At 35.1% G+C, this 13311-nt stretch overlaps 1 protein-coding gene across 1 annotated transcript in view; it reads left to right on the forward strand.

Annotated features, from left to right (window-relative positions):
• The first annotated feature begins 7193 nt into the window (after positions 1–7193).
• The window catches only part of LOC123539334 (uncharacterized), a 39991-nt gene continuing 33873 nt past the window's right edge, over positions 7194–13311 (forward strand). The window contains exons 1-4 of the mRNA XM_053530649.1: positions 7194–7296; positions 10636–10726; positions 12092–12153; positions 12970–13127. Of these exons, the coding sequence (XP_053386624.1) occupies positions 10670–10726; positions 12092–12153; positions 12970–13127 (277 nt within the window). The 5' untranslated portion in view covers positions 7194–7296; positions 10636–10669. The remainder of the gene's footprint in view (positions 7297–10635; positions 10727–12091; positions 12154–12969; positions 13128–13311) is intronic.

Below are 13311 nucleotides of genomic sequence, written 5' to 3' on the forward strand. Positions count from 1 at the left end.
TCTTGATGATCTTTAGGTCAAGTTCGAATCTGGGTCATGTGGGGTCAAAAACTAGGTCACCGGATCAAATCAAAGGAAAAGCTATTTAACACTTCAGAGGCCACATTTATGACCATATCTTAATGAAACTTGGTCAGAATGTTAATCTTAATGATCTTTAGGTCAGTAGGTCAGGTGAGCGATACAGGGCCTTCATGGCCCTCTTGTTTCTTTGATTTGGCCTAGTGACCTACTTTTTGACCCCAGAATACCCATATTTGAACTCGACCTAGAATTCATCAAGGCAATCATTCTGACCAAATTTCATGAAGATCAGTTGAAAAATACAGCCTCTATCGCATACACAAGCTAAATGTTGACAGACGACAGACAGACGACGGACATCGAGCGATCAGAAGATTTGCTCAGGTGAGCTATTAAAAAATCTATACTGAAGCTGTCACTGAATATGTCAAGAGGTATTGGCCTTCTAATACAGTTGCTGTCTTAACTGACAGTATATTTTTTTATACTTTTTTAGGATGCTACAGGCTTCCTTTCATCAAGGTGACCAAAGGTTCAATGGCAATGGAAAACAGTGTATTGCAAATTCACTGACTTCTATAGTCTGTCACTATTGAAAATGTTTCCAACTTGACTGAAGCAACATTGAATGACATACGTCATAAAGGTGATGATTTGTACATGACCATTTCAAGGGATGAAGGAGCAGAATATTTGATGCTGAGCAATCTCCCAGAAATTGTGAACAATGTTTCAGTTAAACTGTCAAAAAAACGAGGAAGAATATCCAACAGGGAAAGCCACGTTCAAAAAAACGCAGCTTCCCCAAAGACGCACACGAACAACTCTCGCACACCACACATAAAAATGAACACTAAAGGACAAAACAAACAAATACAGGAACACAGTGGGGCACCGCCTTGGAACGTCAGTGGCAAAACCACCACTGGGGAGTTTAATTCGATTAATGGTGCACCTAACCTCACTCTTACCCCCACCATGTTCCAAAGTCACAAGACAGTGTAAATAAAAGTTTTTCCCTGCAGGTGAAACCCAAACATACGTAAAGGCAACAGAAGGCATGCAATGTAAAACACAAAAATGCTGTTGTATATATAGATATAAAAATGCAATATTAAGAACCTAAAACGTAGGTACTCAATGCCTTTGCAGAAGACAGAGCAACAAGGGAAACACCCTTAAGGGCCCGACGAAACAGGCCAGAAGACGGAAATCGTAATAGCTCAGTCCTGGTGGGATTTAAGAACTACTAATCATAGAGTCCTCCCCCTGTTCCGTCAGACACAATCAAAGAGGAAAGCGTAGCGTCCTACTGTAAAGGGCTGAACACCAAACGTGCGGTGTGTCTCAAAACAGTTGGATCATAACCTCTTTTCATAACTCTTGTAGCTGGTACTGTGCAATATCAGGATCCCCTTTCTATAGTATCGACGGAGCTTTGAATCATTTCGACGAAAAGTCAGATTTATATATGGGATACATCCTTACAATTGGGCAGTCCACACCTTGCTATACGATGGCTATTATACGACGTAATAAACAATATTATGGCCTTGGTTGTCACAGTCGTTGTGAAATAGGCATGGTAACTGAAAATGGCAAAGCAACAATGACATTTGATAAAAACTTATTTGCACTCTCTATTCGTGAAGCATTTAACCACTTCTCTATACGGCAAGAATGATGTTTCATTTGAAATCGGAGCTGTTTCATTATATGATATTACGGAATTTAAGGGATTAAATTTTGAAGTTAGGGACTTTGAACTCTCATCAGAAAATGAATCAGAGTTTTCTGGATATGATCTTGATGAAAACAGTATCCAGACTAAACTGAATATGTTAAACAATAGCTCGAAGATGGACCTTGAAATGTTGGACACAGATGTTAGTAGAATTTGCTCTGAAGATTTAGTGCTAATACACCAGTCAGTGGAGGGCCTTGATGATTCAGCTGCATTTTTGCAGTCAATTGATATAAGTACATTTTCTGATGATGAAACGATTGCAGAATCAGAACAGAGGTACACAAATTACAATGCTAGCTGTAGATGTATAAACAGATGTTGATACATATATGAATTTGAGTAAAAATTCAGATGAAGATAAAATAAGTAAAAGTTGTAACCCATTCAGTAAAAAAGCACAGAGTTGCATGAAAATGAAGTGAATTTGAACAAAAAAATGACAAAAAAAAAACTGTTAGAATGTGACGAAAATAATAATGATGACAGTAGTAAAGAAGATGAAGCTTATGACAATGACACTGAAACTTGCTCTTATTCAGCAAAAGATGATGTGAAATCTATTGCCCTTAAGTTACATTAGAAAAAAAGAAACAACAAAAAAGGAAAGAAGTTTGATGACAAGAAAGGCTCATGATGAAATAAACAGAGGTTTAATTGTAAACAATGATGTTGGTAGCAGAACAGAAGAAATGTCCGATGTTGATGCAATTATTGTAGCTATAAATGAAAGAGAAACACAGCAAAGAGGAAGAAAACGAGTTCGAAATGAGGACAAATGGAAACGGAACATTGTAAAAAAGGAGAAGAAATCAGGGAAAGAGCTATGTTACAAGATACAATAACATGAAATCATCACGTTTGATGAAACCTCTATGTGGTCACTCCTGTCGAAAAAAATTTAGAGAAAAATGTACTGAGGATGACAGGGAAAAAGTTTTCCATACATTTTGGAGTCTTGGACAGATTGTTAAACAGCGCCAATTTTGCTGAAATATGCTGGTAAAAAACACAAAATGCGAAATAAGCAGAAATTTACCAGACGACAAATTCGGTCACTTGGTCCTTGCCATCTTTTGAAAAAAGAGTTCGTTTAAAGTCTGCAAAACTTTTTTTTAATACTTTATCAATTTCCAACCAGATGGTTGTTACAGCACATCAATTTCAGAAAGTAGGAGTCGTCACAGAAGATGGGAGGGGCAAATCTAGAAGGTCTAGAGCAAACAAAATTTCTGAAGATAAGATTATAGAAAGTAAGAGAGCATATTGAAAGTTTTCCTGTCATGGAAAACCATTAGTGTCTACTGTCGCAAAGACTCAAACAGACGGTACTTAAATACAGGTTAAGTGTATCAAAAATGTACGATATGCATCTTGTTTATTGCAAAACTAAAGATATTGATCCTGTATCACATTTTCTGTACAGACATATTTTCAATACACAGTTTAACTTTCGGTTTTCTAAACCAAGAAAAAGATCATGCATTTTGATCTCTGCAATGCATTTAAAAATGCAGGAAATACAAACAGGGATATATTAGAAAATGAATAAAAATACATATAGAAAACAAGGAAATAGCAAGGTAGAGTAAAGATAAGGACAAAAAGAGAACACAAACTGATCCGGAGCTAAGCTGAAGTGTTACCTGCTTTAATCTTGAACAAGTGTAAGTTATGTCCAAGGGTTCCGAGTCTAGTTTATATTATAAGAGGGAATTAAATGATTACAATTTCGATTACGATTCAAATAATATGTTGCTTCCCTAGTTTTGTAATGTTATGTTGCGAATAACACAGTGAGACAGAACTTGGCCGTATGCGTCTTTCGTCATTTTTGTTTACGCCCGTCAGTTTCCTGCTCAGTTATTAAAATTTCTTTGAATAGACATATTTCACTTAGATCAGCATAAAATAAAAACATTTTTGTATTTGTTTGGTGAATGTGAAAAGCGAGGTGAAAAAGTCTTCACATTTTACCATGTATACATGCTTGTGAAAATAAAACCTTTCTCAATTCTCCTTGAGATAATTGCACTTAAATTCACATAATTATTATTCATTAAATCTGATCCGATATAGTGGCTTACTTGTTTTGTGATATTTGAAGTATGACCTATATCGCCTGTGCATGTGTAGCTCGTGTTGCAGCTCATGTTAGACTAAATCAAGTATTATTAATTTCAAGTCATGGTGCGGATCTCACGAGGCGTACAAGAATAGTATGATCTGACCTTGCAAAATCCATGAGAACCGGACACAAAATACCAGATCTACCTAGCTACTGTTATATAATGACCTTTAAATTTTATTATATGCAACCACCATTTTGTTTGTTGTTTTGTTTTCGAATGTTTATCGATGTTAAAATAGAGCTGATTGAAGTTATTATGTATGCTATTTATAGAACTGTGTCAGGTGAAAGTAGTCCGGCAACATACCATACAAAAGGTACAATATGGATTTTTTCTGCCTGTTCATATTTACTTGTTTTCTGCCTGCGTATTACAGGCTGTGTTTTTGACAGAATTTATAAAGTTAGACATTTTGTTATCATAATATAATTATTTATTATATTCCTATATAAATTTTGTAAAAAATCGGCCTGTATTTCACAAATAAATATGAACAGACAGACAAAAATTCCGTATTGTACCTTTTAAATTCCGTATTGTACCTTCCGTATTGTATGCTGCCGGACTATTTTTATTAATATGCATGACCCGACACATTTCGATAAATAGCGCACATAAAAACTTCAGTAATTTCCATTTAATATCGATAAACATTGAAGATTTCGTTCAAGAACAAAACAAGAATCAAAATGGTAAATGTATATAATAAAAGGGTCATTATAACAGTAGCTAGACCTGGGACTTTGTATTCGGCTCTCGTGGATTTTGCAAGGTCGGATAACACTCGGCGCTTTTGCGCGCCTCGTGAGATCCCATCTGGCAAAATCCACTCCAGCCGAATACCGCATCCCAGATCAAGCTACTGTTATAATAACACTATTGTATTCAGTTGTCATATTTAGAAAAAAGGCTAAATCAAAATCATTCAAATCAGGAACTGAATATATGTTGATGTACAGTTATTAGTTTTAAATTATTTAAAACATTATGTAGGCCTATAACGCCATTGAATATGTCACTGTGTAGAAATAGGCGTTTAATCAAATTCTTCAGTTTCAGTTAAAACGACTATTCATATAAAAAATATAATTGAATACGAAAATATGAAAATTGTAAGTTTTTCAAAACAATTTGAGTTTTGAAAATCCATAAATGAGCGAAAAAGTTATCAAAATTTAAAAATTCCGATCACGAACACAAACGCTGTAAAAACATTGTTTTTGCCAACAGCTCTTAGTTAATGCGTGACGACACGGTGATCTCTCCTATATTAGCAAACCCTTACATCATAAATAAAGTCAAATTAATGCGTCAAGCGTGGTACGTTTGCGGAGGTTTCCGTAGCAGTGGGCGTATTCGAATGGTAATTTTTCGCGGAGCATAGTTATACAGTAATGTTGGTCCACATAATTTTCAATAGATATGGCACAAAATATGGTTCTAGGGAAATCTCCGAATATTGCCCGATCGGACAATTTCATCCACTGATATCGATATGCTGAAATTATCACATGATGAAGTGCTAAGAATATGCAGTACGTCCACCATGTACTTCTCTGGAATTTCTCAAAAGCGGATTTTAATGACTGTCTTTCTCAAACTGTTGACGTATAGTTGTAACCTGAACATATATCGTTATTCATTCTTCCCAAGGACGGTCCTTGTATGGAGCAGTCTTCCTACTGTAGTGGTTACATCATCGGCGTTGGATAGCTTCAAGATCGCCGTCCAACAACCCGGCACCCATTGAAAAAAGGGAAAACATTGTACAGTCTATGTAACAGCTGGATTTTAAAGTGAGAGCACTTAAGATAAGATAAGATAAATTTTATTTTTAGTTGGCAAGACAAGTAACAATACAACATAGGCACTTTAGGTGCTTTTGAGCCGACTATGTGTTAACAAACTTATAAGGAACAAAAGTAAAACAAGCTGTAAAAGAAGGACATGATTAAAAGAAAAACATATGAACATTAAAATTATTTTTTTGTTGCAAATTAACCAAAAAAAAATTATATCTTGCACAAAGACAGAACATTATAATGCCATTGCACAATCAGGGAGATCTAGTATATAAAACAAGCCATACATATAGCACATGAAAGAAACATAAAATGACATGGCAGCATTTTGATGTGTTACTGATAGATTTTAGATTTAACACCCATGTAATACAATACAATAGATTTAAAAACCATGTAATTTAAAAACCATGTAATAGCTGATATTCTAGGTCGGTGACCTAAAAACTGCCATAAGAAAATAAAAGTAAAAAAGTGAAACCATCAAAACAAGCACAATGCATAATTTAAAAGAAAGCCAAAGGAAGTTATCATCTCCGGATCAGACATGAGGTGAACTGAGCAGCAACTACCACATGATAGCAAGAAAGTTCAAGAAAGCATAACTGCAGGAAAAAACTAAGCAAATATATATTTTTGGGAACTAACGACACCCACAAATTGTATAGCACGTTGCAGTTTGTAACCCCTTCCACTCAACACGATGTCCGCCTGCGGATGAAGTTGAGGAACATCATCAAAGTCAAAGTCAAAGGTATCATATACCAATACACTTTAAACTATATGTCTTTGTATCTTTCTTTGCATGTCTTTGTGTCATTTACTCATCTTTGTTGAGTTCAGCAGAAGTCACACAATTTTTATTATTTATTTATCATTTTAACAAATTTTCTTTAAAATCACTATAAAGGCAATAATATATCAATACACTTTAAAGTATTTGTCCTTGTGCATGTCTTTGTGTGCCATGTACTCGTCCCTGTTTAGATTCAGCAGAATTTTTTGCATTTTTTTTACATGTGTTTATTTAGGCATTATCCAGGAATAGTCCCCTCTATATAGCCCCCTCTGCGGAATAAAGTATGTTATATCCACCTCAATCCCCTACCACCACCCCTAAGAGTGTCTAAAACTTATAGATATTTAATTATGACATTCAGAAAGTTTTCTAAATCAACGTTTTTTTATCTCCCTTTATTATTTTTGTTCATTCCGTATATAGAGGGGATGTCGTGTATGCGTCTTTGTTGAGATTCAGCAGAAATCTTCACAATTTTTTTTTATTTATTTATTAATTTTTAATAAACTTACTTTAAAATCAAGTTGTACAAACATTAATATACCTATACATATTGAAATATATGTCTTTGCGATAGTCTTTGCATGTTTTTGTGTGTCTTTGCACGGCTTTGTGTGTCTTTGCATGTCTTTGTGTGTCTTGGCAGTGTTTAGCACGACCCTACAAGTACTATACGGTACGGTACGGTACGGCAATAGAAAATGAAACCGGAAACTGCAAATCAACCGGAAGTGTATTTGGGTCGAAAATGGTTCCAAATTCAATTCGCTGTTAGATATTTCTGATAATTCTATGGTAATTATTGTCGTTTAATTAAATAAGTAAACATTTTTAATGCAGAAGAAGGAATTGAGAACAGCGATGAAGTTGTACACGAAGAAATTTTGTGACTTACGCAAAGAAAATTAACTGAAAACACAAGAACTTTAAATTTTCAAGTTCTGACACGAAATCATGATCATCCTTGAACGGGTTAATCTTTAAGCTTGAACATTTAATATGAAATAAGGCGCTGCCTATCTGACGGGAAAACCTACTCATACAGAATCATTCTTCTTTCTGCATAAATTGTCCTTTTTGATATTTTCAGTTTTGACAGTAAGCATGACGGCTTTGCTCTTTAACTTGTTAAGTTGTTACGAAAATTTTGAGCGAAGGCAAATGTTTTAAAATGTTTGGTTTAAATGAACAAGATCTAATCATATTTTCAAGTTCCACAAGCTCTTGTTCCAATAGGCTTTGAAAGCGAACAGCATGGAACCTGACCAGACTGCGCGGATGCGCAGGCTGGTCTGGATCCATGCTGGTCGCAAAAACTGTTGGTTTTCTCATGGCGCGGCTCATATAATTTCAGATCATTTTGTCTAAATCTACTTATGCCAGTTCTACTCCTCGTGATTGATGTTGTGTTTCTCAGCTTTTTACGTTTTCGAAAGAAATGTAAACTCTCAAGTGAATGCTGGTATTCGTGAACCATCTAATTGCAAGTTTTATGTGATTAATGATTAAATCTTATCGGAAACTTTTGCAAAATAATAATAAAGATGCAGAAATTCACAATATCTGGAACAGGCATGTCTAGACATACGGATCCGTACCATAATAAATAATAATAAAGAGGTGATTAACGATGAAGTCTTATCGGAAACTTTTGCAAAATAATAATAAAGATGTAGAAATTCATAATATCTGGAACAGGCATGTCTTGGCATATGGATCCATACCTAAAGAATCAGAGTCTAGAGGTAAGGATCCATACCCCTAGATACTTCTTCCATTAAAAGATAGCCTTCCTTTTTGGACTCACCTGTGTGTTAGCATTAGCGTCCTGATTTGGTTTAAGTTTTGGTATGTAAGCTGGTATCTCAGTAACCACTTATATATGGGAATGGATTGTAACTTCACATACTTATTCACTGTGATAAACTGACTTGCGCTGCACAGGTTCCATAACTCTATTTTATTTTTTCATAAAATTATTCCCCTTTAGTTATTTAATACTGTAAAAACTCGAATATATTACGCAGTTTTTTACGATTTTTTTCATTTTCTCAAAGGGGTGCGTAATATACACCAAGGTAGAGCTTCAAACATTTTCTCCCAGCTTGAAAACCCGAAAAATCCGCGAAAATCCAACAATTTTGTCAACTGTCATGTGTTTAGACATTTTGGACCATGCTTTTTAAACCTCCTCTTGAAGAGCGTTTTATTGGGTGGGTCTGAAAACACGTACGGAACCGAACCTCTGGTGATATATGGTAACGTTCTATTGGTTTTGATTGGGAGTTAAAATTTTTGTATCTGTAAATTTATTTAATAAATATGGTACATATATATCCAGAGCATGGGATAATGTGTCAGTTTAAAATACAAAATTTCGCGGTTCCGGGTTGTAGGTATTTGATCATTAATATCATTATTTTTCAAGGATGCCCAAATAAATTACAATTAAAACAGATTGTTTGTTATTTCTTTATCTCCAACCAATTATTACTGATCAGTACAGCCACTCGTATATTGGTAAACAAACATGTTAATTAACCGCGATTTTCTCGGTTGATGTGCCCATAATTATGAGAAATTTGTTCACATGTCTGTTAAAGCGTACTAAGGTGTTGACAGCTTGAGAAAGTTCTAACATACTTCAGATATTGTCACTGTTGTCTGTAACCCATTATGCAGCAATTGCGATTTTCTCGAGAAATCGTTTTTACGCATGTCGCTAATGGCCGATTTCGAGTTTGTAAACAACGTTTTCTGACTGAATTTTCGGTGCGCAGTATATTCCGATGTTAGCATTTTTCCCAAGATTTTGATACAAGATCGGGGGTGCGTAATAAACATGCTAGCGTGATATATTCAAGTTTTTACGGTATTAGTTGTTTCTGTATGTACATGAAAGCTGTTATCTCAGTACCCACTAATGGGAATGGATTAGAACTTCACACACTTCTTCACTGTCATAAGCTGATATGAAGTGTACAGGTTCCATAACCCAGGTTTGCATTTTTTACAGAATCATGCCCTGTTTTTCAACTTTTATATTCATTCAATTGACAATGCCGTTGAATAATTGAGCGTTGCTGCTCTTGTTCTATATGTAGTTTTGTAGGATGATTTATTTTGTCAGCTATATTATAAGTTTGTATATACTTTGTATCTATATGAATATATCTGGTCTCTGCAATTAAGTTAATGAATTGTTCAGTAGATCAAATATATTTGGCCATTCCTGGTGTAACTGGGTTTTAAAAAGTAATTCATTATTTCAAAGTGTTGAATTAAATGAAAAATAATAAAGATAAGAACTATAATCACTGGATTCGGCGTCCCAGTACATATAATTGGTCACGGTATACACATGTTTAATGAAGCTTGGGGGACACCAGACACAGTTTCTGCAGTGGGATGCAGTCATTAACTCTTTAATTAAAAAAAAAATACATGTAATTGTTTACAAACACCAGCGAATACATAAGGTTTGACACTCGGTAAATTCCAGAGAGCAATATCACATGCTTGTCATTGATAGCCAGGTATAGCCAGTTGAGACAGGGCAGCATGAATATTACTTAAAGCTTTTGTATGTAAGGTTAGTATTAGGTAGAAGGGCGTTTTATGATGAAGCTATCCCAGTTTAAATAAAGAATTCATTCAAAATACCAGGAGTTGGAAATTTATCTTAAAATTAAAAGGGAAAAATCATCTTGAAGTAAGACGGTAACATTTTGTGATCAGGCCTGAAAGCTTAATAGATAATAGATTTACTTGAAAAAAAGGTGGGGGGGGGCACCTGTTCCCACCAATTTTCTTCACGTATTTGAATTTGTTGTGCGGAAACTTCACATGTGAAATTCTTTGTTTCCTTTGACCAAGCAGTATAGTGGGTGTATTATCCTCTCCTGTGATCATAGCTCTAGTTTCCTCTGATATGCTCTATTTCACTATCCAACACAGAAATAGTGGAGCACAGTGCCCACTCTAATGTCTCTTGTTTAGGTTGCCAATGCTTCATTGCTACTATAAGAATATTGTGTATCACTGGTCAGCTAAAGTTGAGCAGCCTCGAAATGAGAAGAATGTAATTGTAGTAATTTTTCAGTGATGCAAAATTATTTTTTTTTTTCATTACAGCTGTTCCTGTTTGAGTACGATATCTGAACAGAAGATGTTTGCTAAACCAGCTCCCAGAAAACCTGCTAAATCTAACACAAAACAGCAGAAGGTATATTTTAAGAAGCTTTTTATTATACTGTAAAATCGTTTAATTTCGTGGGCATGAAATTTCGTGGTTTTCAATTTGGTCAACACAGCAATTTCATGGGGATATGAATTTGTGGATTTCAACTTCTGAACATAAACTTAATGGGAATTTTACTTGTTCATTGGGGTTAAATTTCATGGATTGACTTAACCGTGAAATCCACGAAAATTAGTCCCCCACAAATAATAATGATTTCACAGTACATCAGTTTGAAATACAGGATAAAACATGGCCCCAGGCCAGCTAGTGGCCCAGTGATTAAGAGCTCTGACTTACAATCACATGCTTCCCCACTGCTGTGGATTCAAAACCTGGCTTAGGGTGTAGATCCAGATGGCTTGTTGGAAGACTGGTGCAAAACAAAGATAATTACTCACTAGTGGCTTGCAGTTTCTACTCGATAACAAGGGTGTTTTTTCTTGGGTTGAAACTGTTGGGTCAAGTTAGATACAAACCACATGTATCACTTTGACCCTTTGTCCCAAGAGTTAATGCACTTAATCAGAGTTTTGGAAATTGGCAGGGTCCATTCAGTATTGAATCTATTAAATATGTTGAATAAAATAATAAAATGCCAAACTCTGTGATGGCCTTTGTTTCATTCCCACAACATCAAACATGTGATAAAATGATTTTTGCAGTGATACAGTAGAACTTTCAAGGTTTTATAATTATTCAGTTTAGTTGGTGACTGTTTTCATGGTTTGATAGAAACAAAAATAGAATTTCATTTAGGTATTTTTTGAGACTGAAGAAACGTGTTTTTTGTCTGTCTTTATTGGATTTGAACTTTTGACCGTTTGTTTAATAATTAGCCATTTTAGGGTAAAGAAAGAAATCTATATTGTGTCTAAAAGTGTGATCACTATTCATTCAGAATGGAAGACTAATTGACTGGTATAAAGCAGAGTGTTATTTTTGTCAAGGGTTGAAAATTATATTTATGATCATTTTCTGTCAGTCAGTCAAACAATCAATTTGGAGTCAGTTAGGACAAAGAAGTATATTTTATTAACCTTTAGCCTGCTGGCGGCAAGTGATTCTGCCTTTGCGATCAGTCAATAAATTTTCAGATAATAAATGGTACTGCCCAAATTGAATGATGGAACAGTCCATTTTATAAATTTAGCAGGCTCAGGGTTAAGAAGAATAGCTTGTCTCTAGTATGAATGTCAGTCTTTTTTATATCGGAAGGAAAAATCCTTCCCTTCAAGTAGTTGTGCATGTTTAAATGCATGAGAATTGTCTTGTCTACAAGACTGTGCTTTACTGCATATTGATGTAGACTGTGTTTTTATTGTAGACTGTGTTTTAACTTTATTTCAGAATTTAAGCAAACCAAAGACAGTCAGTGTGAAGACTGGAGTCAAAGCACCACAGGGTAAAAAGTAAGTAATTACAGCAGTAAGTGGCTAATTCTCTCAGCTCTGTGGCAGATCTTCTAATTTATTAAAAACATGTTTTCCAATTAAATTTCTACAATGAAGCCTTCTATCCTTGGAGATGGTGTAAATTACAAGAGGCAGAAATAAAGCTAATAAAACTGTGTTTGTGAGTTCAGTGCCAGATGAAACAGCTGTAAGTGCAGCATAACTGATCTACTTACATGTTGAACATTACTGTAGCACTAGGTAAATTTTCTTGATTTTATGTTTACTATTTTGTTTTGCTTAACAATCAACACTTCAAAATTTTGTAATTTGAGTTTATTTAGAGTAGACCCTCCAATGCAGATTTTGAAATCCTTTCAACACTTTTTGCAATGTGTTCTGATGGCAATTGTGTGTTTAACCTTTAGCCTGCTGGCGGCAAATGATTTTGCCTTTGCGACCAGTGGAGACGCAGATCAGCCTGCACAACCTTGCAGGCTGATCATGGTCTGCACATTTCGATATTCAGTCAGTAAATTTTCAGTAAACACCCCTTCGAAGAATAAATGGTATTGCCCAAATTGAATGATGGACCAGTCCATTGTAGAAATTTAGCAGGCTAAAGGTTAAGTACCTGAGTTTGATATATAAGCAGTGACAGACTGTCCTATGTATATTTGTAGGCAACTTAGTGCAGTTAAGTTTATTTGTCACATACCAGTCCTGACAACAGACATGATTCACATTTACGAACATTCTGAAATATCATTTCTGTATGTTATAAACATTGTTATATATATAGCCGGTATTTTAGAATACCAGTTTCGATTTCAGGACAAAGTGTGAAGTGAAAAAGTCACTAAAGCCTCCGCCTAGACAAGATGCTGGCTATTGTCTGTATTCCAGTGACAGTGAGGATCAAGTGTCGTTAGCGTTAAATGATATGGAGTTGTGTGAGAAATTATTGACTCAGATCAAACATAATCAGAAAGGTATTAGTTAAATACTGTAATGTGCATACCTTCTTTTGCTTGCATAAACAAAATCAATACGGTGTTCAGATTTTGGTGGGGCGGCCTCATGGCCAGGTGGTTAAGGTTGCCAACTTCAAAAAACTCTGCTCATCGCTGTGGATTCGAACACTCATTTGGAGTGTAGAATTCTTTATATGAGGAG

The sequence above is a fragment of the Mercenaria mercenaria genome, chromosome 18 (genome assembly GCF_021730395.1).
Source record: "Mercenaria mercenaria strain notata chromosome 18, MADL_Memer_1, whole genome shotgun sequence".
Classification (NCBI taxonomy): Eukaryota; Metazoa; Mollusca; class Bivalvia; order Venerida; family Veneridae; genus Mercenaria; species Mercenaria mercenaria.